The sequence below is a fragment of the Pseudophryne corroboree genome, chromosome 10 (genome assembly GCF_028390025.1).
Source record: "Pseudophryne corroboree isolate aPseCor3 chromosome 10, aPseCor3.hap2, whole genome shotgun sequence".
Classification (NCBI taxonomy): Eukaryota; Metazoa; Chordata; class Amphibia; order Anura; family Myobatrachidae; genus Pseudophryne; species Pseudophryne corroboree.
The window spans coordinates 152,820,460-152,834,847 of NC_086453.1; the positions used below are offsets into that span (position 1 = coordinate 152,820,460).

Sequence of the window (14,388 nt, forward strand, 5' to 3'; positions counted from 1 at the left end):
CCTGTACTTTTACGGCTGCACCACTGGACTGGACTTATACAGCAGTACGCCTGGACTTATACGGCAGTACCACTGGACTGGACTTATACGGCAGTGCCCCTGGACTTATACGGCAGCACCAGTGGACTTACGGCAGCACAGGACACCACCACTGAATTTATGGCAGCACAGGACACCACCACTGGACTGATGCAGCACAACACAGCACCACTGCACTGGACTTATACAGTAGCACCACTGGACTTATGGCAGCACAGGACACCACCACTGGACTTATGGCAGCACAGGACACCACCACTGGACTCAGGGCCGGTGCTAGCATGTTCGGCACCCCCCAGCAAATGATAAATTTGCGCCTTCCCATATTTTACAAAGGGACAGCGTGCGGCAAAAAGGGGTGTGGTCTCACAAGGTAGGGGCGTGACCACACAATAGTACCCCTATTTCAAATTATGCCACACAATAGCACAATCTTCTTCACATTACCCTGCGCATAGTAGTGCTGTTTATACACATAATGTCCCCAGTAGTGGCGCCGGTTATACACATAATAGCCCCTGTAGTAGCGTCGGTTATACACATAATAGCCCCTGTGGTAGCGCCGGCTATACACATAATAGCCCCTGTGGTAGCACCGGTTATACACATAATAGCCCCTGTGGTAGCGCTGGTTATACACATAATAGCCTCTGTGGTAGCGCCAGTTATACACATAATAGCCCCACAGTGCCAGATACACAGTGCCAGATACATAGGGCCCCACAGTGCCAGATACACAGTGCTCCACAGTGCCTGATGCACAGTGCCCCACAGTGCCAGATACACAGTGCCCCACAGTGGCAGATACACATTGCTCCACAGTGCCAGATACACTGCCTTACACACACACACACTATAGATACACACACATACACACAGATACACACACACACACACTTTCTCACTCACGCTCCTTCAACATACCATCTGGCTGGCTGGAATTGTAGCAGTTTCTGCCCTCCTCAGTCTTATCCCGTGTAGCTCCACCTCTCGGCACCATGTAGCTCCACCCCCTTTTTGGCCAGAGCCCAGGACATGGACAGACACTGCAGGGGTGTAGGGGGTAACTTCAAGCTGCCGACGCAGCTGCCTGTCAAAGACGCAGCTGTGGGGATGCAGACCAGGGAAAGCGCCTCTCCACCCTGGCGCCTAACTGCTTTGCATCCCTTTGCTGAGCGGCTAGCGCTGGGCCTGAGTGGACTGATGCGCACAACATAGCACCACTGCACTGGACTTATACAGCAGCAGCACTGGACTTATGGCAGCACAGGACACCACCACTGGACTGATGCAGCACAACACAGCACCACTGGACTGGACTTATGGCAGCACAGGACACCACCACTGTAACCTGACTGATGCCGCACAAGACGCCACCACTGGACTGAAGCAGCACAAGACAGCACTGGAATGACACATAAGAGCAGCACAACACAGCACCACTGGACTGGACTTATGGCAGCACAGGACACCACCACTATAACCTGACTGATGCAGCACAAGACACCACCACTGGACTGAAGCAGCACAAGACAGCACTGGAATGACACATAAGAGCAGGTCGCCACCCTGCGTGCCACACCACTTTCCCTCACAGACACAGGAGGAGACACGTCCTCTCGCTACACTCTCCAGGACAGGAGTGAAAATGGCGGCGAAGCGCGGCTCCTTATATGGAATCCAAAACCCGTGAGAATCCGACAGCGGGATGATGAAGTTTTGCCTCGTTCTGGTTTCCGAGTCTGGCGGGAAAACCCGAGCCGGACTCGGATCCGGGCTCAGGACGTGATGTTCGGTAGAGTTCAGTTCTCAGAGAACCAAACCCGCTCATCTCTAGTTTTAGTAATGCATATCAATAAAATATATATTTTATTATTAAACTCTTCAAGAAAATAGTGCACTTCATTGAATAGACTATTTTTTTGGAATTGTGCTTGTATCACTTGTGTGGCCTGGAGTAGCACTCCATGGGTGAGCTATATGTGATATCACTACTAGCGTGCAATAGGGATGTGCGGCTGCCCTTTTCTCAGGTTTTGTGCTTTGGTTTTGGATCTGTATCAGCTTTGTGTTTTGAATCTGTATTAGATTTGCCAAAACCACCCTTGTGGGTTTTGGATCTGTTTTTTTTTTTTTTAATTATAAAAACAGCCAAAATCACAGAATTTTAGCCAGTTTTTGTTAGTACAGTAGTATTAACCTCAATAACATTCATTTCTACTAATTTCTAGTAAATTTTGACTACCTCACAGCTCACAATATTGTTTTCATCCACTTTTGGCCCAAAGGTTGCACCGCTGGATGACTAAGCTAAGCGAGAGCAGTGGGTGGCACAAACATGTGGCGCTTAAACTTCCAACATGGCACATCTAGGAATGGCACTGCAGTGGCAGACAGGATTGCAGATTAATCAACTATGCAAAATAAACAGTCAGCAATGCTAAAAACAGTGCATAATTAAAAAAAAGAGGTGCAAGATGGAAGATGTCCTTGTGTCCACCCACCCACCCTTATGTTGTATATTAAACAGGACATGCACAGTTTATCAAACCAATCCTTTCAGCAACGGGGACTGTCACTTGTGGCTGAAATGATTGCTTTGTTTGGGCCCCACAAAAAAAGCTGGCAAAGTGGCATTGGGTAGTGAACAAACTGGCTCTACATAGGCAAGATGTCATCATCAGCATCCTGTTCCTCATCCCCATCAGTGTGTACATCCTCCTCTTCACACAATATTTAATTTGTCCCAGCTGGAATCCACCATTTCTGGTGCCTCTTTTGTGGACATAATTGTCGATAAAGGTCTTCCTCGTGGAATTGGTCATGCATTTTGATGAACATCATATTTTCCACATTTTGGGGAAGTAACCTTCTACGCCGATCATAGCCAGATTAAGGGGGGATGCAGGGCCTACTGTACCCCGGGCCCCCTTGTGTCAGGGGCCCCCTGGACGGAGCACAGTGACATCACTAGCTATCCTTCTTGTGCAGTAGCAGAACCAGTCAGCAAGAATGTGAGCAGGACAGTATGCAGTGCAGGCAGAGACACAGGAGTAAGAGGTTTCATGAACTACCGATGGAGCTTCCGGACCAGAGAAGAGATAGAAAGTGGGAGAGAGCTGTAAGTGACCAAGGGATCCCAGCTTCTCCTCCCACTGTCTGGGTCCTTTGTAACCTGTTATGTAATGAGAGCATTTGTGTCTAGAGAGAGACACACAGAGAGTCCTCCTGGTTCCTGTCCCAGTGTGTAAGTAGTACAGAGGCTGCTGCTATACATGTGACACCATAGATGATAGATTTTATTTTTCTTTGTGTATTTTAAGGTTAAGTTGTCTTTCAATTAGGTGTATCTATAAACAGTACCCAGGCATTATTAAACTATTCGTTTAAACTTAATTTACACCATTGGTTTAAATTTAATACACACAATCCATACCTCACAACATGACCCATTCCAGGAGGGCTAAAATGCTCTCTACCTGGACTTCCCTTTTAATTTATGATTGCAATCACCTGTGTTTAAACACCTCTCTTATAAATTAAATAGTTCAAAACAGGTGGACGCCTTTCATATAATAAGAAGGAAGTCCAGGTATAGAGTATTTTGTCCCTACTCCAATGGGTCATGTTGGGAGGTATACACAATCTAACATACACCTCCCTTCCAGCAGGGCCTCCTTGTCTTTAGTGCCCCAGGCACCCCTAAAGCTTAATCTGGCCCTGACGCTGATTGCTGACAAGGTTCCCAGCTGCGCTGAAAACTCTTTCTGAATACACACTGGAGGGTGGGCAACTTAAGTAAAGCAAAGCCAGTTTGTGCAAAGGCCTCCAAATCACCTTTTTTTCCTGCCAGTAGTGAAACGGATGGTTGACGTGCCTCCTTGGATGCTATCACTGAAATAATCATCAGCCATTCTTTGAATGGTGACCGTATCATGTGCAGTCATGGTAGACATGTCACAAAGTGTAGACAGTTCCTTCAATCCGGACCAGATGTCAAAAGTTGTTCCTCACTGATCTGCATCACCGCCAGTGGATCTCTTAGGAAAATTGATTTTTTTCCTGGCAGCCGCAGTTGCCAGAGAAACTGAAGGAGGAGATTTTGCCGTGTCACGTGCCGCTTGAGCTGACAATTTGCTCACCAACAGCTTATTGCATCTGTTCAGATTTGGGTCAGTCAGAAAGAAAGATACAACATAGTACTTAAACCTGGGATCAAGTATGGTTGCCAAAATATAGTGACCTGATTTCAAGAGATTGATGACCCTTGAATCCTGGCGGAGCCAATGAAGAGCTTGATCTACAAGTCCGACCTGCTTAGCGAAATTGCTTCCTTTCAGCTCCTCCTTCAATTTGTCCAGCTTCTTTTCTAAAAGTCTGATAAGAGGTATGACCTGACTCAAGCTGGCAATGTCTGAACTAACTTCACATGTAGTAATTTCAAAGGGTTTGAGAACTTTTCACAACACGGAAATTATTCACCACTGTGCTTTATTAAGGTGTATTCCTGCTCCTTTTCTCATTTCATAGGTTGATGTGTAGCTTTGGATGGCCTTTTGCTGCTCCTTCATCTGCTGTAGAATATAGAGGGTTGAATTCCACCTTGTTGCTACCTCTTGCTTCAGCTGATGGCAGGGCAAATGCAACAGTTCTTGCAAGTGCTGCAATTTTCAACATGCACTTGCAGAATGGTGAAAATGTCATGAAATTTTCCAGGCCATGGACAGCATCTCCTGCACACCCCTGTCATTAAAAAAAAAAAAATTGCACCACCAAGTTGAGTGAGCAAAACATGGGCCAAGTTGGAATTTGCCCACATGTAATGCTCTCCCAATACTGATGGCATTGTCCGATATCAGAAATCCCGAGGAGAGTCCAAGTGGGGTAATCCATTTTGCAATGATTTCCCTAAGTTTTTATAAGAGGTTGTCAGTGGTATGCCTCTTAGTGAAAATGGTGATACGCAGAGTAGCCTGCCTCTGAATGAGCTGGCATTTATGAGAAGCTGCCGCTGCTGCTGCTGTTGGTGCTGCTGAAGGCAATACATCTACCCAGTGGGCTGTCACAGTTGTAGTTTTTAGTTTTCCCTGTTCTGCTTCTCCACATATCAACAGCATTTCTGAGGACACTAATAACGCTTTTTTTTATGTCCTTCTACAGGCTGGGAATTGCTTTTCTAGTGAAGTGGAATGTAGATGGGATTTGGTACCGGAGACACAGTACCTCACTAATGGTGGATACCGGACGCACGTCTGCTACCAGGATAGTTGTTATAGCATCAGTAATCCGCTGTCATATTTGCTCCCCCTTGCAAAGTATTGTTTAACAGTCAATTGTTTTTGTTAAACTACTTCTACAAGTAGTCTTTCTGGTCCTCTTCTAGGATGAAGATCGACTCCCAGCAGCAGCAGCAGTATGCGTAGCACTCAAGGATCCTTCAGAGGAATCCCGGATAGGAGAGGATTCAGTCATGCTTAGGAAATTGGATGCAAGACTACTTCCGATCATGATTGAGGACACTGACGATGAGGGTGTTGGTGGTGGAGATTGCTTGCATTTGGATCTAACAATAACAATGGAGCTACAGTACGTGACGCTGGACTGGTTACGTTCTTATCCAAAGTTTCTTAATTGATGAATGCGTTGCAAGTGACGTAACAGGGAGGAGGTTCCCAGGTGGTTAAGGTCCCTACCTCTAATTACTATGGCTTTACAAAGGCTACAGATGGATTGACAGTTGTTTTCTGGATTTGGTTAGAAAAAAATCCACACATAAGAGGTCGATTTTTTTGTCTTTTGCCCAGGCATGACAATGGGATTTTTCATAAATGGGCAACAACTGTCTCCACTGGTGCCTTATTTAAACAAACAACATCCTCATCATTAATATCCTCATCATCAACATTCTTATTAGCACCAGCTACAAAAATATCCTCCTCATCCTGGTGTACTTCTACAATGACATCCTCAATTTCAGTGTCAGCATGTTGACTTTCCCTGCTCCTCCCAACGCTAGCAGAGGGCGCGCAAATGGTGGAAGGAGTCTCCTCTTCCAGTAATGTATTGGAAACATCTGGCTCACACATGACACCCGTGGGTACACTTGGACTCTCCTCGGGGATTGGTGATATTTCTGAACACACAGTTGGCTCCTGTGCCTTAACAAGTTAAATTTTTTAACTCTTCTACAGGAAGGAGGGCTTACATCATCATTATGAAATGCAGAACCACCAGTCATAAACAAAGGCCAAGGCCTTAGCTTTTCCTTGCCACTTTATGTAGTGAATGGCATATTGCCATTTTTATATTTCTCTGCAGTTAACTTTACTTGTGATTTTTTTTTATTTAGCACTGTAAAATGATATTGCTTCTTTGATTTTACATGCACCAACTTTGATTTTACATGCCCTCTATGCCATTGGGCATCAGCCTTATCAGATGACGTTGATAGACCTGCATTGTCAGGAATAGTGGCAGCAGCTTCAGCACTAGTACCTGGTTCATGATCTCGCAATTGTTCATCCTCAATTTCAATCAACAAATGCGATATGGGGTACAGCACACACCACAATTTGTACCAAAAATGTACCACCTACAGTGTCACCCAATACGTGTATAAGACAGAAATAGTAATCGAATACTGTGGTTTAAATTTACCAACAGTATTGCACAAGATGTGTTTTTAGACTTTTTGTTTTGAGCTTTTATTATTTTAATCTTACTCTGGGCCAGAGACACTGGATGGACGGACAGATCAACCCTTTCAGATACTGCAGACAGAGCACCTCTGGACTGATACTACAGACAGAGCACTCCTGGACTGATACTGCAGACAGAGCACCCCTGGACTGATACTGCAGACAGAGCACTCCTGGACTGATACTGCAGACAGAGCACTCCTGGACTGATACTGCAGACAGAGCACTCCTGGACTGATACTGCAGACAGAGCACTCCTGGACTGATACTGCAGACAGAGCACTCCTGGACTGATACTGCAGACAGAGCACTCCTGGACTGATACTGCAGACAGAGCACTCCTGGACTGATACTGCAGACAGAGCACCCCTGGACTGATACTGATAATAGGACACACCAGCCCCTGTATGTTATACTGGGTTAATTTAATTGACACTGGGGCAGAGCCTCCCTGGATGTATAGCAGGCATTCCCAACCATGGTCCTCAAGGCACACTAACAGTGCAGGTTTTAGTGATATCCAGGCTTCAACACAGGCGACTTAATTAGTAGCTCAGTTATTTTGATTCAACCATCTGTGCTGCAGCCTAGATATCACTAAAACCTGCACTGTTAGTGTGCCTTGAGGACCGTGGTTGGGAATGCCTGATGTATAGACAGAGCACCCCTTTTAGATACAGCAGACAAAGCACCCCTTCAGGTACAGCAGACATAGCACGCATTTCAGATACAGCAGACAGAGCACCCCTGAACTGATACAGCAGATAGAGCACCCCTTTCAGATACAGCAGACATAGCACCCCTGGACTGATACAGCATACAGAGCACCCCTCTCAGATACAGCAGACAGAGCATCCCTTTCAGATACAGCAGACATAGCACCCCTGGACTGATACAGCATACAGAGCACCCCTTTCAGATACAGCAGACAGAGCATCCCTTTCAGATACAGCAGACATAGCACCCCTGGACTGATACAGCATACAGAGCACCCCTCTCAGATACAGCAGACAGAGCATCCCTTTCAGATACAGCAGACATAGCACCCCTGGACTGATACAGCATACAGAGCACCCCTTTCAGATACAGCAGACAGAGCATCCCTTTCAGATACAGCAGACATAGCACCCCTGGACTGATACAGCATACAGAGCACCCCTCTCAGATACAGCAGACAGAGCATCCCTTTCAGATACAGCAGACATAGCACCCCTGGACTGATACAGCATACAGAGCACCCCTCTCAGATACAGCAGACAGAGCATCCCTTTCAGATACAGCAGACATAGCACCCCTGGACTGATACAGCAGACAGAGCATCCCTTTCAGATACAGCAGACATAGCACCCCTGGACTGATACAGCATACAGAGCACCCCTTTCAGATATACCAGCCCCACGCCAGCCAGACAACACAGTCTGTTCAGTACACTCTCCACAGTAGGAGTGAAAATGGCGCCAATCACCGGGGACTTTTATAGAATCCAAAACCCGTGAGAATCCGACAGTGGGATGATGACATTTTGCCTCAATTTGGGATCCGAGTAAGGTAAGAAATCGGTAAGTTTGGGTGGGTCCAGTTCTCGCAGAACCGGACCCGCTCATCTCTAGCGTGCATCATTTAAACCTCATAAAAGGGTAATCTTGTTTATCAATTATTGTGACCAAGTGGAATTCCAACCTATGGACTCATTTACACAATAGTTCCATTGTCTTCCACTAATTGCCAGCCATTTGTTATTTTAACTACTTGTTGGCTATTCTTCATCACTAATGGGCTTGTTACACATTCGGAAACACATTCATCATTAGGGGCCCTAGTATTCAGCAAACTCCCAAAACTTTCATTTGTTTTGCTTGTGAAAGCAACTCTATCTTCAGATGGCGCTGGTTCTCAGAGTCCCGCTCCTTCCTATGGGAAGAAGGTCTGGGGTTGTGAAGAAGTACCGGAGCGGATCATTCCTCAGCATTGCACTTCCTGTGGCTGTGCACATGTGTGAACTCAGGTCATGCATGCACAGTTAGCTGGGTCGTCTCTGGTGAGTATAACTGCTACTTCTATAGTATTATTAGAGGATTGCTGGGACAGCTGCTCTTTTGGAGTCACTTTCACTGCACCAGAGCAATATTGAATTACTCCAGTAATTAAGTATCCACCACCGAAACTTACGGCGAGTTGGATACTTGATTATCTGGGGCTTGGGTTATCTACTGCACATGCTTGACGTTTTGGGGTAATAAAAGGGGAATGTCTCGTAAGACCCAGGTATGTCCAAAGACGTTGTTGAACTGACACAGGCACCCATGTTCAGATGGAGAATCTGCACCTCCGTAGGGCTGGTGCAATCTTTGATTGTGCATCTTAATACACATAGTGATGGATTAAAGCAGCAGCTGGTGGTCATCTCAGTAGGAAGACACAGTCATACAAACACAGTCTTGGCTGCGGCAAAAGACGTAGATGCGGCTGCAACTGAGTCTACTTCTGAATCAATCTCACTTGCAGTATGCAAATATCTTTTCTTGGTATGAACTAATTAGCTCAGCTTTCTAAGGCAACATCCAGTTGACTTATATGTAAAGTGTCCTTACATGACACTCTCTTTAGTTCAAGAATGAGTTACAGTATGTTACATTGGCAAAGATCACTAGGATTCGCTGTCACTTACTTGGCACTAGGACGTATCTCTTGCCCATTCTTAAACCACTTAATTTGAAGATCAGGGTTAGTGACCTCCACCGTCATTTTAATCCTGTGGCCTTTGTCTACTGAATAACAGGATTCTAATCTTTTTCCAAATGCTGCAAAGGTAAAGTAGACATTGTCAGTATAAGGTAGATAAAATAGATAATAAATACAAGTAATATTATTTTTCCTTTAGCAGTTTTACCCTACTTTTAACTTAAGTAATTTATGTTTATCTTTTAAAATAACTTCATTGGAAACCTCTTCTCACTTAATTAACAGAACTGCAGTGTTCAATGTATGCTATAGCCCCCATTTATAACTACCTTATCCCCTGGCTTTTGGTCAATGAACAATCTATACATTCCTTATGTTTGTTTTAAATATGCGATGTAAAGCAGGTAAACAGGTTGCATGAAGGTGATTACATACACTACAATACAGTTTATTTACTTCTTAAATCCAATGACTTGAAATACAGTATGACATCATGCACAGTGGTTTGTGATTATGTGTTCATGATGTATGGTGCATTAGGTCCCATGAGCCAAGAGTCCCTGTGTTAGCCTTTTGACTTACGGGACTACCCTGCATCTACATGGTACTGGCAAGGGGGGAAGAAAGGCAATGGGCCCAGATCTGTTGCCTGGGCTTATTGGGACCAACCTGGCATCAGGGTTATTCCTGCAGGCTGGCTCCTGACCAGTGACCAGCCGCTGTATTTAAATATCCTGCTGCTTATGTGGGGTTAGTCCTCCTGCACTGGCTTGTTCAGCTCTCTGCCTGTGAGCCCTGCCTAGCGCAGGATGTTTTGGTTGTACAACTAGTCAATGAAGGAGGCTGATCCACTCCTCATCCTTGATGATCTGGTTGGCTCACCCTCATCTTCTACACCCATCTCCTATCCCGTTTTTTTTCTTTCTCTCCTCCCTCTTCTTGTTACTCATTGTTCCTTCTCTATCCCTCCTATTCCATTCCCTCTCTCCACTGCACATTGGCCAGCCTAGCCTTCACTATGGCTCTCCATGAAGCAGATAGAGAAGTTTGCCACATAAAGCATTCAAGCTCTGCAGATCAGGAAAGCAAGATGGTGCCGGCGGGGTAATAAAGTAACGTGTTCATGAGTTATTAATGTATGTAGGGAGGTATTAATGAAATGTGCATGGGGGAGAGAATGTATGTAATATACTGTATGTGGGGTCAGCTACACTATGTAGTACTGGGGCTATTAGTATACTGTGGGAACTAGCTGAGTCTATTAACATAATATGTGTAAGTGGTGTAAATAAGGTTATGTAGTGTGTCTATTAATGTAATGTGATTTCTGTATGTATAATGTGAGTGATGGGTGATATCAATAGCTTGAATAGCTTGAATTCTCAGCTTTGCTAATTTTATTTATGGTGTATTTTTTTAATATGACATGAGAGAACTGTATGTAATTTCGATATACATGTTCATGCTATAGTGACAATATACATTGTTCTTATCTTATCTATCAATATACTGTAGGGGCCAATGAAATCAAGTCTCTGTCTAATAATTTAATGTCAGTGAAAGTTAAGGGAGAAGGAAGAATATTAAATGTTATTGCTGTTGATTTAAAGTTGGGGCTGGTAGGGGTGACTGAGATCTCAAGTGTTAACTTGTTACTTAGTTTTCATGAAGTTTATAGTACTTTTATCTTTTCCAAACAGGGCCAAGCATCAACACAGCTTAAAGTAGCAACAGTAGCAGGTAGTTAATGTTACAAGAACAGTGTGAAGAGCAGCACAGTCTGCCACCTGTTCTAACAGGACAATCCTAATTTTTGGGTCCTGTCCCACACAGTTATTACTTTATCTTGATTTGAGGGACAGTCAGGAGTTACTGTATGCCTTGCTTCACACTGCTTTCCCAGTCTTCTCATTTACAATTTTGCAATACCCAATGGTGCTGCTGCTCCACAATGTGAGCAGTTTGTGCAGAACGGCAGTGACATCACCAGTGGTAGTCACCAGCGCTCTGCACATACACCACCACTTGTTTGTATAAAAAACTGCCAAAGGTAATAAAATAGTATATACTGCTATTTTTATTAAGATGTATTTATTTATTTTTGTGACACTTTGGTGACAAATCGACTTTCAATAGTTGTACCTATCTACTCTGTAAAAATGGACAACATTGTTGGTGTAGTGGTTAGCATTACTGCCTCATAGCACTAGGCTCTTGGGTTCGGGTTGGGACTGATGTGCCAATGTTTGGGATGCCGGCGATCAGAATGTCGACATTCAGAATATGTGAGTGCTATATAAATAATTGGTAATTATTAGCAAGGTATATATGTTAAATACATTTTTTCTGACACCTTTTTACAAATTCTGCCCAATGCTGAATGAATCCTAATTTGCATATTACAAGAGTGGAAATCTTTTACACTCTTAGCTTTAATAAAATGTAAACTAGTCTGTATGTAGAAAATGACAGTTTCATAAGCTCGGTACACACTGGACAACGTGTGTATCCAGCGGTGTCGTCAGTGGCAGGTCCCGGCGGTGGGGCAAGCATCGGCAAGTGCATACAGCAGCTGCCGCTGCACAGGACTCGGGAATACTATGCTCAGCATGTCAGTCGTCATTCTGCCCACCCCCAGACTCCTGTGAAACCAACCAATGGGAGTCTGGGGCGGGCTAAATGATGATTGACAGGCTGAGCAGTGTATTTTTCTGAGTCCTGTGCTGCAGCGGCTGCTGATCCCCGGGGAAGGAAGCCAGGAAATATGTTACATACAACTTTACATGTATGTTCATATGTGCTGGCCAGCTCCCCCCTGCACACTTTGGTCAGTGCTGCAGACCAGGGGCAGCAGCCACCGCAGGACATAATCCCCTTTCCGGTTGCTCCACCTCCTCCCTCCACACAACCCTTCTCTGCCTGCCTCTGGGGCCTAGCCCCTGCAGCTAGCTCTGATCAATATTTGACTAGTTACTATGGGCTGGCCCCTCCTCTAGTATCAGATCTGTGCCCGTCACACATTCCTTCCCTCTTCCCTTTCAGCTCCTCCATCGAGTCTGCTGCCATAGAGCCTGCTGTGCTGTTGGTTGGGTACTGGGAGACTCAAAACAGCTTGCAGTCTACCTACAATGTTACAGCCAGTCCTCTGCCCCCTACCTGTCACAGACAGCCCTCTGCCACCTACTTGTCGCAGCCAGCCCCCTGACCCTACCTGTCACAGTCTGCCATCTGCCCCCTACCTGTTCGAGCCTGTCCTCTATCCAGGGCCAGCTCGAGGGCCATTCCAGCATAGCGGCCGCACAAGGGCACCACCCTGTAGTGGTGCTGGTGCTGCTGATGGTTGAGGGAAAAGTAGCTCAGGTAAGTCTTCTCTGCGGTGCTGGGGCAATAATTATTGTTTTATTTATTTCCTGTGGGGACAATGTGTGCATTTTGACTCCATTGTGGGCCAAAATGCCTTATTTTTTTCCTGTGGCGACAATATGTTCTTGTTTTTTTTTGCTATAAAGGGCAATGTTTTTTATTATTTTTCCTGTAGGGGTCAATGTGTTTTATTTTTTTAGCCTGTGGGGTGACTTTTAAAAAATGTTTTTTTTTTCCTTTTGGGAACAACATGAGCATTTTTTAATGATTAATAATAATAATAATAATAATAATAATAATAATAATAAAACATGTATTAGTTATGTAGGGGCACCTTAATGATATTATATCTTGTGTCCTCCCTGGTCTGAGTATGGCCTCCAATGTGAGCCATAAAGCATCTGAGTTGGCAACCTGTCCTGCGACATGCCCAAGACACTTCCATAATATTCCCATAAGATGGGCCATCTCCGTGCATCTGAAGAGTCACCACCCAGTCACCGCCCAAGGATGCACAATACATTTTGAATACATTTCAGAGTATATACATCAGCAGGTTTGGCCTGACCCTATACACAGGGTACGCAGCTGAGTAAAAGGCCACACTGAGGAGGGCATCGGGTAGCCAGACAGACATCACTGACGGCATTTCAAATGTGGTGCCAGCGGGAGCATTGCTTAATTGCTATTTCAGCTGCGGGCAACCTGCTTTAACAGTCCGTGGCATTTGGTATCCCTCACCACTGAGTCCGGCACCTCAAGTGTGGGACCTTTTCGAAATCTCGTCACCCAGAGCTGGCCCTAACCAATATGATGCCCTAGGCAAGATTTTGGCTGGTGCCCCCTAGCACCGCCGCTAGTTCTGCAGGACATGCCTGGCATGAGTCAGCTGGCAGCTCTGCTAGTGTTGAGGCGCCTTTTGTTTATGAAAATGCGTCTTATTTGCATTACTATGTGGCTAGGATGGACAAGCAGCTTATGTTGATTAAAATGATATTCAGCATGCCTATATTCTGTGTGCGACTGTGACTGTATCTGCATACAAAATGCTACATTACAGTGATTTCCAGGAATACACTGCAATGTAGCATTTCGTATGCAGATACAGCCGCAGTCACACACAGAATATAGGCATGCTACATATCATTATAATCAACAGGAGCTGCTGGTGCCCCTATGCATACCAAATGCCCTAGGTATTTGCCTAGTTTGCCTATGCCTAGGGTCGGCTCTGTCGTCACCTCTTCCGAAGCTTCCCCCGGGTGAACTTCTCCCTGTCTACCACCTGCACACCCCGGCTGAGTTGCTCCTCCCGGCAGTGCCTGAATTCCTCCTCCAGAGCGGCTTCTCTGCCTAACACGGTCCGGCTCCTTGAGTTATGTCACACCTCTAGCTCCCAGGTACTGATCTACACCGCTGTGTATCCTTGCTGTGGCCTCCATAGCTGTGCTGGTATCACTCACCTGTTGTGCCCTGTTCACAGCAATGTGAAGAACGCTGCTACTGTATACTTGTGCGTCCTGCTGCTGTCTCTGCCTGAAAGCTTGGGGGTTGGTGCTGTGCTAATGTGCCTAGTATATTGCCTCCTTCCTTACTGCACATCCAT

General features: G+C 45.3%; 1 protein-coding gene across 2 annotated transcripts in view; it reads right to left on the reverse strand.

The window, feature by feature from the left end:
• The window catches only part of LOC134966277 (myosin-binding protein C, fast-type-like), a 273,752-nt gene that overhangs the window by 142,716 nt on the left and 116,648 nt on the right, over positions 1-14,388 (reverse strand). For both annotated transcript variants that reach the window (XM_063942885.1, XM_063942884.1), the window contains one exon: positions 9,406-9,538. In XM_063942885.1, coding sequence (XP_063798955.1) covers positions 9,406-9,538 — 133 coding nt within the window. The remainder of the gene's footprint in view (positions 1-9,405; positions 9,539-14,388) is intronic.